The following is a 22,634-nucleotide window of genomic DNA, read 5'->3' as shown; positions in this document are numbered from 1 at the left end:
CTTCACAAGCCCCTGCTTCAGTCCCACGAGTGCTGAGATTACAGGTGTGTGCCAACATACCTGACCAAAATGTTGATGCAGGGACACTGAGTACATTCTCATTTTCAAACAGAGCTGTTCTATGAAAAGGATGAGGAGTAAGACAAAGATAAAAGGCTAGGTGGCGCCTACTTCCTGAAGGAGTGATGGTGCTTCTCACATTTATCTTATACTAGATGGCTATAAATGCCAGCTTACTAATGGACATAATGTTCCAGAAATGTATTTTAAATCAGTTCTAGAGGCCATCCTGGAGCTACGGACTGAGTTCCAGGTCAGCCTAGGCTAGAGAATGTGATCTCGAAAAAAAAAAAAAAATCAGTTCTAAATTTGGACAGAAGTATATTTTCAGATAGACAATTTTTCTTGTTATTATTTTGAGACCTTAGGCCAGGCTCATGTCAAACACATGGTACTCTTACCTTTCACAGATACAGTATCACACAGTAGGCTTTTGTTTCTAAGCTAGTAGACATACACTGACTTATCACTCGTACCAATACAGTTGTGAGACTCGACAGCACCACAGCACTGTACAGCATGTGCACTGCGTGCTACGGGAAGACACTCCGCTCAGTGCCTCACATAAGCTACTGGACTCTCTTAACAATATCTCAAAGAAGATAGAGGGTGGACCCCAATTCACATGTGAGGAAATAAAATCACAATAAAATTGGCCGACTTGCCTAAGTTCACATAGCAAGTCAGCACTATTGACAAGTGATCACTTTTTCTAAAGATAATGTCTCCCAAGTCCCAATTTCAAATCACATGTCAACAATTTCCCAATCTGCAATTCCTCAAGGTTGCACTGCGTAGAACGAGTACAATACGGTGTGTGGCGCGCTGATGTGGTTCAGGAACAGAGCTAGCACATGGTGTCTAAATCCCAAGTGATACCATCCTCAGCACTCTCCCACTCACTGTCTTGAAATAGCAGGATAACTGTAGTTAATGACAATTATTCAAAATAGCCAGTACAGAAGATTCTGCTTATGATATAAAAAAGAAAAAATACCTGAAGTGATAGATATACCAGTTAACTTGATCCATCATTCACCATTGTATCTAGGAGATGAAATATCACACGGTACCCCAAAAATATGTACAACTACCATGTGTCATTACGAATATGATCAAAAGAATAATGGCAACAGTGGGAGGGAATGGTTAATTCTGCCTGGTAGATGTAAGTAGCCGTTTACTGAAACAAGTGAGTTTAAAAGGAGAGAAGTATTTTCCAGGGAAACAAAGGAAAAGAAAGGCATTTCCAGCAGCACAACATGCACAAAAGCACAGGAACACAAGCCAGTTTTGCCCTGACACTGCCTGCCCAGTTTGCTGAATTCAAACTCACCTTGTCCACCTCTTCTATATCCTGTGTGGATAATAGCCCATTCTCTCTCTCTTTTTTCTTCAGTTTTTATTTTTATCTTCATTTGTTTATTGAGAGACAACAGGTACGCCAGGGCCTCCAGCTGCTGCAAACGAACTCCAGATGCATGCACCCCCTGTGCATCTGGCTTTACATGGGTCCTAGAGAATCGAACCTGGGTCCTTAGGCTTCACAGGCAAGTGCCTTAACCACTGAGCCATTTCCCCAGCCCAATAATTTTTTTTTTTAAGCTGGGTAAAGCCAGGCATGGGGGCTCACGCCTTTAGTGCCAAGACTCAGGAGGCAGAGGGAGGACGATCAATGTGAGTTCAAGGCCACCCTGAGTCTATATAGTGAATTCTAGGTCAGCCTAGGCTAGAGAAAGACCCTACTTCGGAAAAGCAAAAAAAATAAAATAAAATAACCTAGGCCGGGCATGGTGGCACACGCCTTTAATCCCAGCACTCTCAGGAGGCAGAGGTAGGAGGATAACCATGAGTTCGAGGCCACCCTGAGAATACATACATAGTCAGGTCAGCCTGAGCTAGAGTGAGACCCTACCTTGAAAAAAAAAAAAAAACAAAACCTTGGGTGAATACCATGAAACTACATAATGATTAAAGCATGAATAATATAAAGAAAGTCAGAAGTAAGATGATGAAGGAGAGGGAAATAAGTTAGTGCAGCTGATACATTACACACCCATCCCCTTGAAGAAGTTTACTCACAAAATCATCTTCCCCCTCAGTCAGACCATAATTGGGCAGCATTGCTCCCTCCATGGTGGTGCTCTTGAACACGCCTTTAATCTTGCTACCAATTCTGCTGATTCCAAATGATTCTCCTCTTTTCTGTGTACTTCTAAATATTAAGCAAAAATGTATCAAGTACATAAATTATTGTTAACAGTTTACTATAATAAAAGAGCAACATTAATTAAAGGTTAGCTGGCAACTTTTGGGGGTTTTGGTCACAGATTAAATCTCAACATATCAGAAGCCAAAAATGAGAGCATTTCAAGTTTAAATCCATAGTATGTACAAATGAGATAAAAAAATTACTAAGAAAAATTCAAAATTTTGCTACTGCAATCTTTAAAGCATTAATGCACTAAAATATTTAAAAATTGACAACCCTGTATAATTTTTACTGCCACACTATTTTAAAGTACAAAAATATATTAAACCAGGCATGGTGGCACATGCCTTTAATACCAATACTCGGGAGGCATCGGTAGGAAGATCACTGTGAGTTCCAGGTCAGCCTGGGCTAGAGTGAGGCCCCACCTCGAAAAACCAAACAACAACAAAAAGTAGGAAGACCCATGCTCAAATCCAAACATCCATTTCTAATAACTTAACTGTGCTGCTGAAACAGTAATACAAGAAAAGTGATAAATCTATGACTTTCTCATTACAAGTTCAGATGAAACAGTGAGACAAATTTATCCTCTATGACAAAGATTTGAGTAAAATTCAATTGTATAATCATATAAATACTCAAAAGAGAAAGAGATATAAAATGGATCTTAATTTCAAAGTAATAAAAAAAAAAAAACAGGATAAAAGCAAACAGCCTCAAGGAAGCAGTCTGCTCTGCCCTAAATGTTAAAATATTAGTTTCACAATTTCTCTCAAAAGTAAATTTTCAAAAGCAGAAATAGCTTTAAAAATTAACAAAACAGTTTCTCCACTGCAGCCAAATGCTTTCAGTAAATAAAACACTAACTTTTCACCAACTTAAAACTCTCATTATGTAATTCTACCACAAGGGACCCAACTAAAAAAACTCAACAGTTAGTGCAGAATGCTTAACTTAATCGGTAGATATTACTCCTACAAGCAAAATCTATCTACTGAAAGAAATTTAGCAATTACAGTAATAAAAGGAAACTGATCAACTTTCAAATGTACCAGATATACAGCAACATATGTCTGTGATACAAATCAAACTTTAGTTTACAGCTAGAAAAATGCTAATAGCAGTATGAGGAGTAAACCAGATGATTTTATCTGGAGCCCACAGCTAGTGTTTCTCTGAAGTACTAGTTGTACTTACCCCTGATAAAGCCATTTCCAAATACAAATATAAAAATGTTGATAAAGTAATAAAATCTCTAAAACCTAGGTTATCTTCATCTCTAGAACCTAGAGATTATAAACACCTGAATTATGATATATTTTTTAATGCTTCACTTGTAATTATGTCCAGAATCACAGAAACAAAAAATAAATAAAACTCTTTACACACAAATAAGTCTACAAATTGCTTAGCAAAAATCAACCATCTCCCTTACTCACAAAAGAAACCAAAAGCCTTGAAAAGTAAGATATTGGTAAATAATGAAAATGTCTCAATAGTATCAGGACATTTTATTTACAAGTATATATGCAATTTCAAAAAGATTCTAGAATCAAAGAGATTCAACTCAAAAGATTATTCTCCATAAATGGCATAAAGAAACTGTGCTTCCTTTCTTCCCCTTTTTAGTTGTACCTCGGTTTTATGGAGCATATTTTTTGGACTAAAACAAATAAAATACTGAAAAAAGTCACATGCTGAAGACTTACCGAAAATCATCCAAACTTAGGCTACCTCTGCAATATCAGATATATGAAATAATGTAAGGAGAAGAGAGAGAAAGCCCAGATATTAAACAAGTTTCACTTCAGAATATAAAACAAAATTTAAAAGCTTAAAAGGTACTCAGGTGGGTAGCATTCATCTTTGCAAAAAGAAGAACTCATGGATGACACGACGCACAAAGAAGCGACGCGCATGCTGTCTGAGGGTGTGAAGAACAGACCACTAACGCTCTTTACAAAAACCAAGGTCTGGAAAACACTTACCTTTTTTTTTTTTTCTCTTTGGGCATACCATTTGCTTGACACAACAGGAAGCATGTGGAGACTAAGCCAACAAAAGCTTTTCCCGTATGGAACAGCCATGTTCAGTGTAAACATGCATGCTTTTCTAACATGTTTGTTCATTTGTTTTTCTTGTTTTTTTTTTCTTTTCAAATTTTTTTTTATTAACAACTTCCATGATTATAAAAAATATCCCATGGTAACACCCCCCCACCCCCACTTTCCCCTTTGAACTCCATTCTCCATCATATCCCCGCCCCCTCTCAATCAGAGATTTCATTTTTCTTGTTTTTTTGAGGTAGGGTCTCATTCTAGCTCAGGCTGACCTGGAGTTCACTATGTAGTCTCAGGGTAGCCTTGAACTCACAGCAATACTCCTACCTCTGCCTCGCCAGTGCTGGGATTAAAGGTGTGCACCACTACGCCCAGCTTCTAACACATTCTTAACATACTTTTAGCTTGTGTACTTAAAAATGAATGTTTTCTCCAGGCATGATGGTTCATGCCTGTAACCCTAGCACTAGGAAGGCTGAGACAGGAGGATTACCACAAATTTAAGGACAGCATGGGCTACTAAGACCTTGTCTCAAAAAAATAAATCAACAAAAAATGTTTTGGGACTGGGGATGTAGCTCAGTAAGAAAAGTGCTTGCCTCATATGCAAGAGGCCCTGGACTCAATTTCAAACGCACAAAGTCTTTTTAGAGAACGCTTAAGGAGAATGGAGTTTCAAAGGGGAAAGTGGGGATAAGGGAGGGCATTACCATGGGATATTGTTTACAATCATGGAAGTTGTTAATAAAAAAAAAGGAAAAAAGAATGCTTTAAATTAAGAATCCAAGATAACAAAAATATCCTTAAATATTAAAAGTTATATTTTGAATATGCAATAAACTAGATCAGGATTGGTAACATGCATTAAATTTTTTACTTTTAAGATACAACTCAATGCTAAAATGTAAACATAAAACATAAATTAAAAAAATAGGTATTTTAAGTCATTTAACAGCAAATCAGCAAAGCCACTCTCAATTTCTAATGAAGAAATGTTTTTAAAAAAAAAACTTTTATATTTATTTTATTTAGGTAAACAAATCATGAAGTGTCAGAGAAGCAGAGTCCTAAGAATGCTGACAGTTAAAATGAACGTCAGTCAAGTGAAAGAAAAGAAAGGCAACTATCGGGCTGGAGAGATGGCTTAGAGGTTAAGTGCTTGCCTGTGAAGCCTAAGGACCCCGGTTCGAGGCTCGGTTCCCCAGGTCCCACGTTAGCCAGATGCACAAGGGGGCGCACGCATCTGGAGTTCGTTTGCAGTGGCTGGAAGCCCTGGCGCACCCATTCTCTCTCTCTCCCTCTATCTGTCTTTCTCTCTATGTCTGTCGCTCTCAAATAAATAAGTAAAAAATGAACAAAAAAAATTTAAAAAAATATTTTAAAAAAATAAAAAAAAGAAAGGCAACTATCAGTACCCATATTTCCTTCCTGTCTTTCTAATATATTTTAATTATTTACTTGTTTATTTGTGAGACAGTGTGTGTGTGTGGGCCGCATACTGCAAACAAACTCCAGATGCATGGGTCACTTTGTGCATTTGGCTTTATACAGGTACTGGGGAATCAAACCTGGGCCAGCAAGCTTTGCAAAGAAGTATCTTTAACTGCGGAATCATTCCCCCAGCCCTCTTTTTTGTATTTTAAAACTAGAAAAATGAGTGCTGAAGATATCCAGGTGCTCTGAAAGTGGAAGAAAAGGCTTCCCATCTCTGAAGCCTGTGCCCTTGATGTACACTGAGCCAGCAGGTGGGCTCTAAAGACCATGACCCACTTCCCTGACGTGGTTCTCCACAGGAGTCTCACTCTGCTCAGGGAAAGGCTCACACAGAGACTCCAACCCGCATCACATGTCTATAAACAGGATAAATCCCACCTGCTTTACAAGTATACTAGAAGTTTGATGGGTGGCCTTTAAAAGTATTTGGCTAAAACAAAAGGTGTGTGAGTACGAGAAAGAATATTATTTTGGGTAGCAAAGACATGATTTTGTTAAAGTCCAGGTTTCATGTCTATGACATATAAATTGTGAGGGAAAAGTAAGAGAGAGAATACTTCTACAAAGAGTTGTAGTTTACAGAAAAGTATGTGCATGTACTGTGCTTCTCCTGAAGCACTATGTAAGAATTAATATTCACCACTGCAAATATATTCAAATTTTATTTCTAAAACTCTTGGTTATGTCAAAAACTGTACTATATCCACCAAGTTTTCAGTTGTACCCTTGTACATCTAAAAATATGTTCTTATTTTCTGATTTAACTATGTTTTTCTTTGTACTACATCTCCATCTTACATACTGAATACTTGTTCCAACTGGAAGGTTCTGAGAACAACGTAGATATTTATTCTGTAGAGAATTTGTTGTTTGTATTAATCTTGTACATATAGTGTTATAAAGACAAATCAGGGTACTGCCACCCAGCTTATAAAGGTTTACAATTTTCTCTTCTGTTAATTTTTCTTTATATTTAAATGTACATTTCCATTTCCAGAAAGCCAGACAGGAATAGAAAAGATCTGTATGCAGGAAATACTCTTAACAAAAAGGCTTTTCAGCCTGGCATGGTGGAGCACACCTTTAATCCCAGCACTCAGGAGGCAGAGGTAGGTGGATTGCCATGAGTTGGAGGCCACCCTGAGACTACATAGCGAACTCCAGGTCAGCCTGAGCTACAGTGAGACCCTACCTCAAAAAAAAAAAAAAAGTTGTTCTGATAAGCAACCCTTGTTAAACCTAATGGGTTACAATAAATAACATAAAAGTAGAAGTGGGGCTAGAGAGATGGTTTAGTGGTTAAGCGCTTGCCTATGAAGCCTAAGGACCCCAGTTTGAGGCTCTATTCCCCAGGACCCACGTTAGCCAGATACACAAGGGGGGTGCATGCATCTGGAGTTCGTCTGCAGTGGCTGGAGGCCCTGGCGCACCCATTCTCTCTCTCTGTCGCTCTCAAATCAATAAATAAAAATAAACAAAAAAGAAAAAGAAAAAAGAAAAAAAAGTAGAAGGGGGCCCAGTTGGGAGGAAGAAGGAGATCAGCAGGAATATAAGGTGACAAGAGAAGCTAACGGCTAAATATGATCCAACTATATTACATACATGTATGAAAATGTCAGTGAAACCCATTATTATGTGTACTTAGCATATGTTAATAAAAACTTTTTCTCGCCAGGCATGGTGGCACACGCCTTTAATCCTAGCACTACGGAGGCAAAGGTAGTAGAATTCCAGGTCAGCCTGAGCCAGAGTGAGATCCTACCTCAAAAAACCAAAACCAAAAACAAAATAAAGCTTTTTCTCTGAAAACAAAATTGTCTAAATTTTTTATTCATTTTTGGGTTTACTTCAGCACATAGTCATTAATCTCCAATAAAGCAGGTTTTCTGTAAGAAGTTCAGGCATTTTCAGATTAGCATATGTAGGATAGTTCTATAAGTCATTGATGAAATATCTGCCAACTCTAACGGTACCATACCTTCACTCAGAAAAATTAATGATAATGACCCTGACACTATCACAGAAAGATTGCCAACAGCAAGTCTAAACCAAACCAAAAACAGAATTCAACATGCCTACCTGTTGAATTTTGAATTGCGTGTTGGTGATTCTGCACCTCTTAAAAGTTGTCTGAAATACTTCAAAACAAATAATAGTGATGATTTACAAACTTTAAAAAATATTTTTATTATATTAACAACATATTTCATATAGATACATCATGTTTTGGTACCCTGTTTTCCCTTGTCCCTGCCCCCATTACACTGGAGACCCTCCTCAGTGGGGTTGCAGGTACTCCCTATGGGGTTATGGTTCATGCATTGTGGGAGCAATTTTACCTGTCTACTTTCCCATTTAATTAAGAGTTAGAGGTGCATTCATGAACTCATAGTGGTTGTCATTACCCCCAGAAGACCTGCACAGTTCTAGCCCACCAACACTTTGACATGGAGGACAGAGGAAGACAAAACAAATGAGACATCAGAACAGAGGAAGAACTATTTGGAGGAAGAAGGCACTCTCAAGGGGACAGGGGAAGGGAGGGCGACAAAAGAGGAAGATGGGTCAGGAAAACAATCAACTGATAGTATGTTCATGTATTAAGGGTCTCAATAAATGTTTATTAAAAAAAAAAAAAAAGAGCTACAGGTGTAACTCAGTGGTACCGAGTTTTCCCAGCATGCACAAGGCACTGTGATTCATTGCCAGTACAACAAAAATAAGAGAGCTATTTAGAAGTCAGGTATGGTGACACATGCCATTCATCCCAGCACTAGGGAAGGGAGGCAGAGGTAGGTTGATCGCTGTGAGTTCGAGGCAAGCCTCATCCTGGGCTACAATGAGAACTTACCTCAAAAAACAAAACAAAAATAAATAAAGAAAAGAACCATTTAAATCAAATAAATACAACCACAGTCAAATTGGGTAAGGATCAGAATATTACAAGTGGTGATAGACTTGACTTCCATAGGCCTGTAAATGATATGTATACAAGAACAGGGTTTCTGCATTACCACAGTACTACAAAAGCACTTATGCATGTGGCAAATTGAGTAGAATAATGGTGTCTTAATCCACCTCACCACATAAGCACAAATATGGTTTTAGTATTTAGAATTATATTTGTAAATAATCTTTAGTTTCCATTCTACAATAGAAAATAGTATCCACTTTCATAATCTTGTTTTATTTTTCTATTCACCTTACTATTTAAATCACCTGCCTAGCAATACCTGTGCGAGCCACTATTAAACTTTACGTAATGGTTGTCAAAGTTAGTATTCCGACTTACCTCATCACTGTGGCAGAACATGGGGGTAAACACGCTCTCCAAGAGGGAAAGAACATGCTCATATGCTTCAAAGAGACACCTCATTGTCTGAAGTTTCACAACATCCATGTATGGGCCTTCGGCAACTATTAGAAAAAAATCTACTGTAGAAATTACTTCTGAGTAGCATAAGTGCACTGGATACTCACTTAAAAATTACACATGCCTTTAAACCCAGCATTCATGAAGCAGAAGTAGGAGGATCACCATGTGGCAGGTGAATATGGGTACCCTGGGGCCTCTAGCCACTGCAAAGGAACACCAGAGGCATGCGCCACTTTGCGCGTCTGGCTTATGTGGGTACTGGGGAATCGAACCCAGGTCATTAAGTTTTGCAGGCAAGCATGTTAACTACTGAGCCATTGCTCCAGCCCTGGCCTTGAACTCTTGATCCCCCTATCTCCACCAATCAGTGCTGAGATTATAGGAATGTACCTCCATGTATGACTCAAGCTATTCAAATTATAAATAATCCTCTTCCTCAAAGCTTTCATCTCATTAGTAAAATACGTATGTAAAAAAAGGAATGTTTTGAGGCTGAGGAGAAAGCTCAGTGGGCAAAGGGCTTACCACACAAGCATGAGGACCTAAGTTCAGATCCCTAGCACCCGTGTAAATGCCAGGCACAGTAGTGTGTCACTCTAACTCCAGCAGTGGGAAGGTAGCAACAGTCCCTGGAGCTCACTAGCTAGCTAGTCTAGCCAAACTGGCAAGCTCTAGGTTCTGCGAGAAATCCTCAAAGAGTAACACAGAGTGCGCCAAAGAACACCCAGCATCAAACTCTCCTCCAACACACACCCATGTGCACACATGCAGGGACAGCCACCCACACAGGCCCATATATGCACAAACAGGCAGGCACACCCACTCACACAAGCCCATATACATGCAAACATGCAGGAACACCCACCCACACAAGTCCATATACATACGAACATGCAGGCACACCAACACACACATGAAGTTAATAAAGGGGCCATAAATATTTTTAAAAATGTGAACTTAAGCTGTCAATGTGCCTCCCACAGCCATTCCAACAATAGCCACAGAAATGAAAGAATTAGACAGTTCATTCTCTTCACCCATCTCTGACTTACTTCTTTGAATTTCTTCTACAATGAAAGGATCAAATCTAATTTTGTCAATACTTTCATCCAAACAATATGTTTTATAAATCTTCTGCAACTCCTCATGAAGAGATAACATTTCCTCATTGGATAACTCTGGTCGCAAAATCCTATCATTAAATTCCTCTAACAAATCAGAGAAAAATGAAGAAAAATATTACTTTAATATAAGCTATACAATAGTTTAAAAATTGCAAACAATAAATCTGAAAAAGAATAGTATCTAAAATACATTAAGGACTCTCATAACTCAACAGCAAAATAAATAAATAAAGGACCTGAGGATACATTTTTCCAAAGAAAGTACACATGTGAACTGGTATTCAACATTAATCATCTGAAGTATCACTTTGTATCTGTTGGATGGTTATCACACAGACACAATATACAAGTGTTGGCTACAAGGTAGAAAACAAGAAACTCATGCAAAATATTGGTGGGAATGTAAATTAGTAGAGCCATTATGGCAAACAGTATGGAGGTTCTCGGAAAAAAAAATGACAAAAAGAACTGTCTAGGGAGTTGGAGAGATGGCTTAACAGTTAAGGCAGTTGCCTGTAAAGCCTAATGACAGAGGTTTGATTCCCCAGTACCCACGTACAGACAGATGTACAAAGCAGTGCATGCATCTGGAGTTCGTTTACAGCAGCTAGAGGCCCTGGCTCACCCATATTCATTCTCTCTCTCTCTCTCCTTGCAAATAAATAAATAAATATTTTTTAAAGATTTGAGAGTAGTATTTTCAGATGGAATAAAGTCAACCAGATATTTGTTAATATAAATATATGAACAGCAATACAAATTTTCTAAAATAGAACAATAAAATCAGGCATGGTGGCTCATGCCTGTAATTAAGTACTTGGGAGGCTGGGACAAGAGAATTACTGCAAATTTGAGTAGCACAGCCTGAGAAAAAAAATATGCCAGGCGTGGTGGTGCATGCCTTTAATCCCAGTCTCTCTAACTATATATAATTTAAGGAGGGGAGCTGGGGATGCAACTCAATAGTAAAAGTATTTGCCAAACATGCTTAAGGCCTTTGGTTCAATCCCAAACAACAAAAAAAATCTTTATACTTTATAAAGACTATTGGAACAGGGGCTGGGGAGATGATGGCTCAGCAGTTAGAGGCACTTGTTTGTAAAACCTGACAGCCTGAGTTCAATTGCCCAGGCATGGTGATGCTTACCTTTAATCTCAGCCCTCAGGAGGCTGAGGTAGGAGGATAACTATGTGTTAGAGATCAGCCTAAGATTACATAGTGAATTCCAGGTCAGCCTGGGTTACAGTAAGACCCTACCTTGAAACAAACAAACAAAAAAAAAAACCAGTAAGCTGCTGATCTAAATATCAAGGATGGATCTTACAAAGCATGATCCTCATTTTTTTAATATGTTACTTTAAATTTATTTATTTGAGAGAAAGAAATAGAGAGAGAGAAACAATGAGTACACCAGGGCCTCCAGCCAACTGTAAATGAATTCCATATGCATTTGCCACCTTGTGCATATGCTTATGTGGGTCCTGGGGAATCAAACCTGGGTCCTTTGGTTTTGCAGACAAGTGCCTTAACCAGTAAGCCATCTCTCCCCCCTCCACACGCTGGTTTTATATGAGGAAAATATACATATAACAATCCTGTGGTGACAGAAATGAGACCATTGGTTGCTTAGCAGGAGTTAGCAAGGGATGGATCTCTTAGGAAGAGCCCTAAGGGAACTTTCTGGGATGACAGAAATGTTCTATATCTTGTCTCATACACACACACACACACACACACATATACATACATACACACATACATAGATTTGCTCATGTGTAAAACCAACAAAACAGTACATTCAAATTCTGAACATTATTTCAGTGCGTAAATTACATCTTAAATTTTAAAGTGTATATTTAAAAAAGAATTGTAGACATTATAAAAAAATCTCAAGAGTCCATATAATTTTTCATAAATCTAAAAATCCATGATAATATACTTTATGGAGTTTACAATAAAAATAAATCAAACATATATAAATGAACCAAATGCAAAGCTTTAAGTGTTCTACCACTAAACTAATCCCCAGATCCCATTTTTAGTTTTTTTCTGTTTGTTTTGTTTTGTTTTTTTATTTTGAGGTTGGGTCTCACTCTAGCCCAGGCTGACCTAGAATTTATTCTGTAGTCTCAGGCTGGCCTCAAACTCATAGCCATCCTCCTATCTCTGCCACCAGAGTGCTTGGCTTAAAGATGTGCATCACCACGCCTAGCAAAAAAATTTTTGGACCATTTTATTTTTTATTTATTTATTTGAAAGCAAGAAAGAGGCAGAGAGACAGAATGGGCACACCACTGGCCACTGCAAACAAACTCCAGATGTATGTGCCTCCTTGTGCATCTGGCTTTACATGGGTCCTGGGGAATCGAACCTGGGTTCTTTGGCTTTGCAGACAAATGCCCTAACCACTAAGTCATCTCCCCAGCCCATTGGACTATTTTTATATTCATTTAATCAAAATGATTCTTTTGTTTTGTTTTCGAGAGGGGCTCTTGCTCTAGCCCAGGCTGATCTGGAATTCACTATGTAGTCTCAGAATGCCTCGAACTCATGGCAATCCTCCCACCTCTGCCTCCTGAGTACTGGAGTTAAAGGCGTGCGCCATCACGGCTGGCCTCAAAATTATTCTTTTTTTAAAATATTTTTTATATTATTTTTTGTTCATTTTTTATTTATTTATTTGAGAGCAACAGACACAGAGAGAAAGACAGAGGGAGAGAGAGAGAATGGGCACGCCACGGCTTCCAGCCACTGCAGACGAACTCCAGACGCGTGTGCCCCCTTGTGCATCTGGCTAACGTGGGACCTGGGGAATTGAGCCTCGAACCAGGGTCCTTAGGCTTCACAGGCAAGCGCTTAACCGCTAAGCCATCTCTCCAGCCCTCAAAATTATTCTTAACAAAAAATGTGACAAAGTGGTTACTTGCTACATAACTGAGGCCAGCCTTATTAAATTCCTGATCGTTCTGCCTCCACATCCCAAGTACTAGGATTACTGGTGTGCACTGCCATACCAATTTTATTTTATTATTCAGTGCTGGAGAGCCAATCCAAGGTTTTTACTTTTTGCATGCTAGGCAAGCCCTCTACCAACTAAGCTACATCCCCAGTCTCATTATTCAGAGTGTCTTAAATTTTGTTTGGGCTTTATAATGGGGGAGGAGGGATGTATGTGTGTGTGTGTGCTTGTTTTCACATGTGTGTACATGTCCACATACATGTGGAGGCCAGAGGTAGATGTCAGCATATTCCTCCATCACTACTTTTTTGTTGTTGTTTTCAGGGTTTTTAATTTCTCTAAGGGATGGGAAAATGATCAAGTTACTGTATGTTCATATATTAAAGTTCTCAAAAAATGAGAAAACAGGGGTGGGAGAGACAGCTAAGTAGTTAAAGGCACTTTCTTGCAAAGTCTGATGTCCCAAGTTCAATTCCCCAGTACCTATATAAAGCTAAATGCAAAAAGTGGCACATGCATCTGGAGCTCATTTGCAGTGACATGAAACCCTGACATACCCATTTTTTCTCTTTCCCCTTCTCTCTCTCCTTCTCCCTTTCTCCTCTCCCTCTGTTTGCAAATAAAATATATACATATATATATTAGTGCTGGAGAAATGGCTTAGAGGTTAAGCGCTTGCCTGTGAGCCTAAGGACCCCAGTTTGAGACCAGATTCCACAGGAGCCACATAAGCCAGATGCACAAGAGGGTGCATACGTCTGGAGTTCATTTGCAGTGGCTGGAGACCCTGGCACACCCATTTTTTTCTCTCTCTCTGCCTCTTTCTCTCTCTGTCTGTCACTCTCAAATAAATAAATAAACAAAAAAATTTAAAAATATATTTTAATAAAATGAGAAATTAACTAAAACACACAAGTAAAGCCAGCCATGCTTATGTGAATGTGTTTCTGTAGAAATCTAGAAACAGCTAACAATAGTGGTGCCATTTTATGAGCCTTAAGGATCACTTACTGGCTACCATATAATGTTGATGTGTTTTCCTAAGACTTAATTAAAATTTTACTGTAACTCGTTCTAAGTATAATCAAACTTGAAAAAGTTAACAAATAACATGAAAAATAAAAAATACACAAGTATGTCTCACCAACAGTCAGACAAAACTGCAAGACGTGCACTGCTCCTTCTTGCTTCAGAAAATTCATAAAACGAAACAAAAGATCTTGTTGTTCTCTGATTTGCTTCAATTCTAACTTCAGCACCTTGTAACAGTACAGGAGAAAGAATACATTAACCACACATAAGTCACTATAATTTTTTTTATTTTAAGAATAATATCATTGCTGAAAATACTTACAGATGGTTTTTTATTTCTGGGTTCTGCAAATTTCTGCAAAAACGGAACCAAAGGGGAAGCTGGTTCTGTTGCTTTTTCGGGCTTTGAAGAAAACATAATTATTAGCTTAGTAAAATTCTCGTTGAATTTGGCGTAGACACTCAAAATTCAATACAACTGAAGTATTTTGTAATATGATCAATACTCACTGGACTGTCATCTATGAAGATAAGTAGTAGGTGATTCACAGTATCCTAGTGAAATATAATAAATATAGGTCAAGATTATTGCATTATCGTATTCTGCCGAGAATTCTATTATAAAATTTTCTAGAAAGAAAAACATGGCATGGTAGTGTTGGAGTGATGGCTTAATGGTAAAGGTGCTTGCCTATGAAGCCTAAGGGCCCAGATTCGATTTCCTAGTACCAATAGTTAGCCAGAGACTTAAGATGGTACATGTTTCTGTAGTTGATATGCAGTGACTAGAGGTCCTGGCATGCCCATTCTCTATCTGTCTCTCTCAAATAAATAGTGAATTCTAGGTCAGCCTGGGCTAGACTGAAACCCTACCTCAGAAAACCAAAAGAAAAAAATCTATAAGGAAGCCAGGCATGGTGATGCACACCTTTAATCCCAACACTCAGGAGGCAGAGGTAGGAGGATCACTATGACTTCAAGGCCAGCCTAAGACTACATAATGAATTCCAGGTCAGCCTGGGCTACAGTGAGACCCTACCTCAAAAAAAAAAAAAAAAAATTGGGGGGGGGCTGGAAAGATGGCTTAGCACTTAAGGTGTTTGCCTGCAAAGCCAAAGGACCCTGGTTTGATTCCCCAGGACCCATGTAAGCCAGATGCACAAGGGGGCACATGTATCTGGAGTTTGTTTGCAAGAGCTGGAGGCCCTGACATGCCCATTCTCCTTCTCTTTCTCTCTCTATGCCTTTTCTCTCTCTCTTAAATAAATAACTTAAATATATTTTTTAAAATCTATAAGGAAATTCTTAACCTTTGTGAAAAAGCTATTTGTTTTTTATTTAAGATGTCTTAAATTACACATATTTTATTATTATTTATATATTTATATATTTGTGTTGTGTGTGTAGTATGGATACAAACAAGGGCCTCTTGCCATTGCAAATGAACACCAGACACCTGTGCCATTTTTTGCACTTGGCTTACATGGGTGGCTAGGAATTGAACCTAGGCCACCAGCAGGCTTTACAAGCTAATGCCTTTAACCTCTGAGTCATCTTCCCAGCCCCTAGTTCTTCAAATGTCAATGGATTAAAGATGGAATATTCAAAGTATCCATCAATGAATGAGCAAATAAGGAAAATGTGCATTATATGTATATATATATTCACAAAATGGACTACTAATGAGAATTGCAAAGGAAGGAAAATCTACCACATGTTATAACATGGAGGAATCTTGAGGATATTGAGTTAAATGAAATAAGCCAACTAGTTATATAAAACGTATACAATTCCCACATATGAAGTACCTAAATTTATAGTCAGAAAGTAGCAGGTGAAGAAGGTTTAAGAAATTATTGTTTAGGGTTGGAGAGGTGGCTCAGCCGTTAAAGGTGCTTGCTTGCAAAGCCTGATGGCCTGAGTTCAATTCCCAAGTACAATGTAAAACTAGATGCACAAAGTGGGGCATCCATCAGTTCATTTGCAGTAGCAGACGGCCCTAGCGTTTCCATACTCTTTCTCTCTGTGTCTCTTTCTATCTATCTCCCAAATAAATAAATAAATAAATAAATATTTTAAAATAAATTATTCTTTAATGACTGGAGAATTTGTAGGGCTTCAGTTTTGTTAAGATCAAATTTTGGAGGGAGTAGGAGTGATGATTGCACAGTAATATAAACATACATAACAACACTGCAGTGAACATAAATATTGTTTAAGATAGTACTTATATGTTTAGTATACATTACAATTTTTTTTTAATTAAAAAAAAAAAAAACACTTCTTACTGGATCAGCCAGGAAATCCAAAGAAGGAAGGAACACAGAACCAGAAAGGATCTCTCTTATAAGTAAGGTTAGGGACCTGAAAAAAGAAATGATAGTAGTTTATGTAGTGATTTACATTAGTTCCTAATACTCCAGTGCAAATGAACTAAGTAAAGTTAGAATGAATGCAGCTATGGGCCTAGGAATGTACTTTAGTGACACAGCGCTTGTCGATCACGTGAGGACCTGGGGCTCCACCACAAGACTGCATTTTCAACAAACTCCTGCAACGCTTAGGTTACAGGCTCACAGACATGGATCTGTAGTCTATTCTTGACTAAAAGAGACACTGTCTAGGAGAAAATGTATATTTTCACATAAGAAGTGCTACTGAGACATCAGAACACAGTTCCAACCTAGAGTTATTTTAAGTGCTAGGACATTTTTAAATTAATATTTCAGGCTGGAGATGTTGCTTAGTGACTGACTAGTATATTCAAGGCCCTGGGTTTCATCCCCAGCAAACAAAATAGTTAATTTAAAAAAAAAAATGTTTACAGAAGCTGGAGAGAGAGCTTAGCAATTAAGGTGCATGCCTTCAAACCCTAATGACATGGGTTCAAGTCCCCAGTACCCACATAAAGCCAGATGCACAAAGAGGCACATGCATCTGGAGTTAAATTACAGTGGGTAGAAGCCCTGGTGTGTGCGTGTGTGTGCGTATGTGCGTGTGTGTGCGCGCACGTGCGTGCGAAGGACAGAATAGATAGCTGGGCATGGGGACGCACGCCTTCAATCCCAGCACTCAGGAGGCAGAGGTAGGAGAATTGCTATGAATTCAAGGCCATCCTGAGACTCCATAGTGAATTCCAGGTCAGCCTGGGCTAGAGCAAGACCCTACCTCGAAACCCCCCCCCAAAAAAAAAGAGAGAGAGAGAGAGAGAGAGAGAGAGAAAGAATAGATGACTGGAGAGACAACTTAGCAGTTAAAGGCAGTTAACTGCTTGCAAAGCCTGCTAGCCCAGGTTCAATTTCCCAACACCCACATAAAGCCGGATGCTCCAAATAAAGCACACAACTGGAGTTCATGTGAAGTGGCAAGAGGCTCCGACATGCCCATACACTTACTCCTCCCTGCCCCTGCTTACAAATAAACAAATTAATTAACCAATTAATTAATTTAATAGACTGGAGAGATGACTCTGAAAATATATACATATGGGGCTAGAAAGATGGCTTAGCTGGAAAGATGGTTAAGGTGCTTGCCTACAAAGCCAAAGAACCTCAGCTTGATTCCCCAAGACACACATAAGCCAGATGCACAAGGTGGTACATGCATCTGGAGTTCATTTGCAGTGGCTGGAAGCCCTGGTGCACCCATTCTCTTTCTCTCACTCTGCCTCTTTCCCTCTCTCAAATAAATAAATAAAAATAAAAAATTTTAGGGCTGGAGAAATGGCTTAGCGGTTAAGGTGTTTGCCTGCAAAGCCAAAGGATCCCAGTTCGATTCTCTAGGAACCATGCAAGCCAGATGCACAAGGGGGCACATGCATCTGGAGTTCCGTTTGCAGTGGCTGGAGGCCCTGGTACATGCACCTGAGCATGCACACACACTCTATCTCTCTCTCTCTCTGTCTTTCCATCTTTCTCTCTTAAATAAATAAATAAAATATATTTTTAAAAAGTGTTTCTTAAAACAACAGAACAAAATGAAACAAAAAGCCAGGCGTGGTGGTGCACACCTTTAATCCCAGCACTCAGAAGGCAGAGGTAGGAGGACTGCTGTGAGTTCGAGGCCACCCTGAGACTCCATAGTGAATTCCAGGTCAGCCTGGGCTACAGTGAGACCCTACCTCAAAAAAAAAAAAAAAACTTTAATTACATATGAATCTATTTTAAAAAACAATTAATTTTGTTCTTATTTAGAACAAACACTAGGGAGTATAACACACTTGAATACTTCACACCAGGCATTTTCATAGTTGGTAAATTATTCTCTTCAAATGAAAAACTATTCATATCTTAAGAGTAACATCAATTTTAGTCAACTCCTATGCTATGTATATGCATGTTATATGAAGATTGTCATATATACACAAATCTACTATGATACTTTTCTAATATGTTTATACCTGCAGTCTGTTGCTTTAGGAGGCAGTATATAAGGAAAAAGTAATTCAGTAAGTTTCCTTAAATACTGTAATTCATCTCTTCGACTTCTCAAAGCCACATGAAGCTCTGGACCATATTCTTCTAAAGCTGCTTGTTGTAAAAACTCCGTGTTTTTAACTGCAAATAATGTCAAAAAGCAATGAAGTGAGTTAAGACATACTAAATAACTCCAGCCATTTCATTATCATAAAGAAGAGCACCTAACCCAATTCCATCCACTCTTTTCTTAGGCCCCTGTTCTTTTTACTAGGTATGCTAAGGGGAACAGGATATAAAGAGAGAGATCCTCTTTTGCGGGAAAATTTTAATTTTGCAATATAAATTAGTAACTGACCCTTTTCCCTCTGGGCAAACAAGAATTGAACCTTATGACCTCTACTTTACAAATTATAAAATAATAACAAATGGTTTAAGTGGAAAAGAAAACTTCTAAGGAAAAATGTCTTCTACTACACACAAATGTTATCAAATGTTGAATCATGCTCATTCCCTATCAAAACAATAACTACCATACTCAAAATCTTTAATTGCACAAACTTTTACATCAGTATCATCCAGATAACCATTGAGTGCTATCGACACTGGTTTCCTTAGGTAAGTTTTGCATTTTTGGCCAGAGTATAGGACACAAGGTGATATAACTGAGTAACAAAAAGAAGAGAAGCCAGATGTGGTGGCACACATCTATAATCCCATCACACAGGAGGCAGAGGTAGGAGGATTACTGTGAGTTCATGGCCACCCTGAGACAACAATAAATTTCAGGTCAGCCTGAGCTAGAGTAAGACCCTGCCTCAAAAAGCAAAATAAAAAGAAGAAAGAAGAAGAAGAAGAAACCTGAGAGAGAGAGAGAGAGAAAGAGAGAGAGAGAGAGAGGTTACCAAACTAGGAGAAGACAAGGAGCCTTAAATGCTTATTGCTAAGTAAAAGAGCCAGCTTAAAACATTCTGTGTGACTCAAATTATTTAACATACACAAAAGTCAAACCTACTGAACTATTTCTTCCATTTTTCCAGACAAGAAAGTGCTCTCAACAAACCGGCGACACAAAGATGCTACCTTTTGTGAAATTTTGCCAGTGATTTAATTCCTTAAATCAACATAATGGCACACAATTGCAACCCTAACATGAAGGAGATGGAGATGAGAGGCTCATGAGTTCAAGGTCAACCTTGGGTACACAGCAAATTCAAGGCCACGCTGGCCTACATAAGACCCTGTCTCAAAACCAACCAACTAGGGCTGGAGGAATGGCTTAGTGGTTAAGGTGTATGGTGCAAAGTCAAATGACCTCGGTTCAGTTCTCCAGGTCCCATGTAAGCCAGATGCACATGGTGACTCATGTGTCTGGAGTTCATTTGCAGTGGCTGGAAGCCCTGGCGTGCCCATTCTCTCTCTCTCTATCTCTAATAAATAAATAAATAAAAAATCTTTAAAATAAAATAAAGAAAAACCAACTAAGAAACAAACAAAAATAGATAACCTTTATATAATAATTAAACTATATGGGCTTAAAGTCTTTCAGACTCAGCCATTTTTAAAACTACTTTAAGGTTAAAATTCTTATTTTGATATAAGAACACAAAGTAATTTTTTTCAAAATAATTTTTAAATGCTCTCATAACAATTACTCATACCACTGAGTAAATACATGAATAATTTGGTTTAATTTAACTTTAACTCTACTTGCAGCTTAATTCCCAAAATGTGCTCTGGTTATATTTAACTCAGATTGTAAGGGAGGGGAAACAGCTCCATGCTCAAATGGGATTAAATAAACTCCAAGCTATGTCTCACTACAGAATGATCAGAGCTTTTGGGGGGCTACTAGTGACTCCTGAGAATGTTTAGAAGGAGAATGCCATAAAAATTATCAAAACTATGACCATGAAACCTGTTTCCATAAAGTCATACATAGAGATTGATATTCCACACAATGTATTTTAGAATACCAAACACAAGAACATACCCTTTACAGACAAACAAATGCAAAACACAAAGGTGATTTTGTTAAAAAAAAGAAAAAGAAAAAAGAAAGAACATTTTAGCTTGCTTTTAAACCAAGATTTCATGTATTGCATCAAAAAACATTTACTAAACACAGTGTGAATCATGTCAATAAACATGCCTATAGACTCTATAGCAGAGTCACAAATTTTTAAGGTAAAAAATTACATGAGAATTGTGCTATAAAGGAATGGGGGGGGGAGCAGGAGAGATGGATCAGCAGTTAAAGTGCTTGCCTGCAATGCATAAGGACCCAGGTTTGATTCCCCTGTATCCACATAAAGCCAGATGCACAAAGTATTGCTACATATGGAGTTCGTCTGCAGTAACTAGAGGCCCTAGCACACCCATACTCTCTCTGTATGTCTGTCTCTTTCTCTCTGTCTCACAGATAAATAAGTAAATTTAAAAAAAAAAAAAATTAAAGAAATGAGAATGGAAGCAATATCTACCAAAATAGGTCAAAACTATAAAACTCATCAATGAGAATCTAGGAATCAGTGAAGAGACATGAGTAATATCAAGGGAACAGACTACCATTCAAACAAACACTGCAGGGATTTATTTAAAGAATATTTTCAAAACATTTGTGAATATATCAGTTAATGTGTTAGTACTCAAAATACTTCAGCTAAGTTGGCATGTTAGAATAAAATCACTCAAACTACAGCTGAAGAAGATTATTACCTTTCTGTCTGGCTTTCACTATCACTTCTATATGTTTCATTGCTGCTTTTAATAGTTTCTTGGTAATAATAGAAGGAATATCCACCTGGAAAAATTAATATAAAAAACAAAAAAATAATAACCAGTAAGTTACAATAACAAGAACACTTAAAATACTAGAACAAAGCTTCAATTAGAAAAAATTGACAAAGAGGGCTGGAGAGATGGCTTAGCAGTTAAGCGCTTGTCTGTGAAGCCAAAGGACCCCAGTTCGAGGCTCAATTCCCCAGGACCCACGCTAGCCAGATGCACAAGGGGGCACACGTGTCTGGAGTTCGTTTGCAGTGGCTAAAGGCCCTGGCATGCCCATTCTCTCTCTCTCTCTATCTGCCTTTCTCTCATGTCTGTTGCTCTCAAATAAATAAATAAAAATAAATAAATAATTTTTTTTAATTGACAAAGAATGAAATAAGAGTATTTCTGTTTTGTTTTGTTGTTGTTGGTTTTTCAAGGCAGGGTCTTGCTCTAGCCCAGACTGACCTAGAATTCACTATGTACTCTCAGGAAGGCCTCGAACTCACGACAATCCTCCTACCTCTGCTTCCTGAGTGCTGGGATTAAAGGCGTGTGCCACCATGCCCAGCTAAGATAAGAATATTTTTGGTAAGTGTAGTTAATAGCAGATTATGTTTCAAAGCTGCTTTAAGTTTCAAATATTCTCACAACAAAAAAAGTGAAGTATTTAAGTTCATGCTTATATGTTCACCAGCTTGACTTATTTGACAATGTATTCATATATCTTAATATTACCTCGCACTGTAGAAATATACATAATTAAAATTTTAAACTTAAAAATCTTGCCAGGCATGATGGCACATACCTTTAACCCCAGCACTTGGGAGGCAGAGGCAGGAGGATGGCTGTGAGTTTAAGGCCACCCTGAGACTACATAGTGAATTCCACTATGTAGTGAGTGAGAGCGTAGAATGTAGTATAGAGAATGAGACCCTACCTACAACCCCCCCCAAAAAATCTTAAACTATAACGTAGAGATTTTGAATGGACGTTTCTCCAAAGAAGATATGCAACAACCAATAAGCACTTAAAAGATGTTCAATGTCACTAACATCAGGGAAATGGAAACAAGTCCCAAAAGCCCACTCATACTCACAAATGTCAAGACCACAACCGTGACGAACTA

The 22,634-nt window shown here is 38.2% G+C and overlaps 1 protein-coding gene across 5 annotated transcripts in view; it reads right to left on the bottom strand.

Annotated features, from left to right (window-relative positions):
- Positions 1 to 22,634, bottom strand: part of Snx14 (sorting nexin 14) — a 77,277-nt gene that overhangs the window by 26,833 nt on the left and 27,810 nt on the right. For 3 of the 5 annotated variants that reach the window (XM_045160498.1, XM_004660457.3, XM_045160496.1), the window contains exons 7-17: positions 21,455 to 21,539; positions 18,721 to 18,877; positions 16,610 to 16,685; positions 14,832 to 14,876; positions 14,644 to 14,724; positions 14,434 to 14,548; positions 10,258 to 10,413; positions 9,122 to 9,246; positions 7,909 to 7,967; positions 3,985 to 4,011; positions 2,143 to 2,275 (exon numbers count right to left, since the gene is read on the bottom strand). In XM_045160498.1, the coding sequence (XP_045016433.1) occupies positions 2,143 to 2,275; positions 3,985 to 4,011; positions 7,909 to 7,967; positions 9,122 to 9,246; positions 10,258 to 10,413; positions 14,434 to 14,548; positions 14,644 to 14,724; positions 14,832 to 14,876; positions 16,610 to 16,685; positions 18,721 to 18,877; positions 21,455 to 21,539 (1,059 nt within the window). The remainder of the gene's footprint in view (positions 1 to 2,142; positions 2,276 to 3,984; positions 4,012 to 7,908; positions 7,968 to 9,121; positions 9,247 to 10,257; positions 10,414 to 14,433; positions 14,549 to 14,643; positions 14,725 to 14,831; positions 14,877 to 16,609; positions 16,686 to 18,720; positions 18,878 to 21,454; positions 21,540 to 22,634) is intronic. The other 2 variants (XM_045160497.1, XM_004660458.2) reach the window with 1 other exon arrangement.

Source organism: Jaculus jaculus, chromosome 10, assembly GCF_020740685.1.
Source record: "Jaculus jaculus isolate mJacJac1 chromosome 10, mJacJac1.mat.Y.cur, whole genome shotgun sequence".
Classification (NCBI taxonomy): Eukaryota; Metazoa; Chordata; class Mammalia; order Rodentia; family Dipodidae; genus Jaculus; species Jaculus jaculus.
Note: the sequence above shows the minus strand (reverse complement) of the source record. Positions and strands in the feature narration are given on the sequence as shown.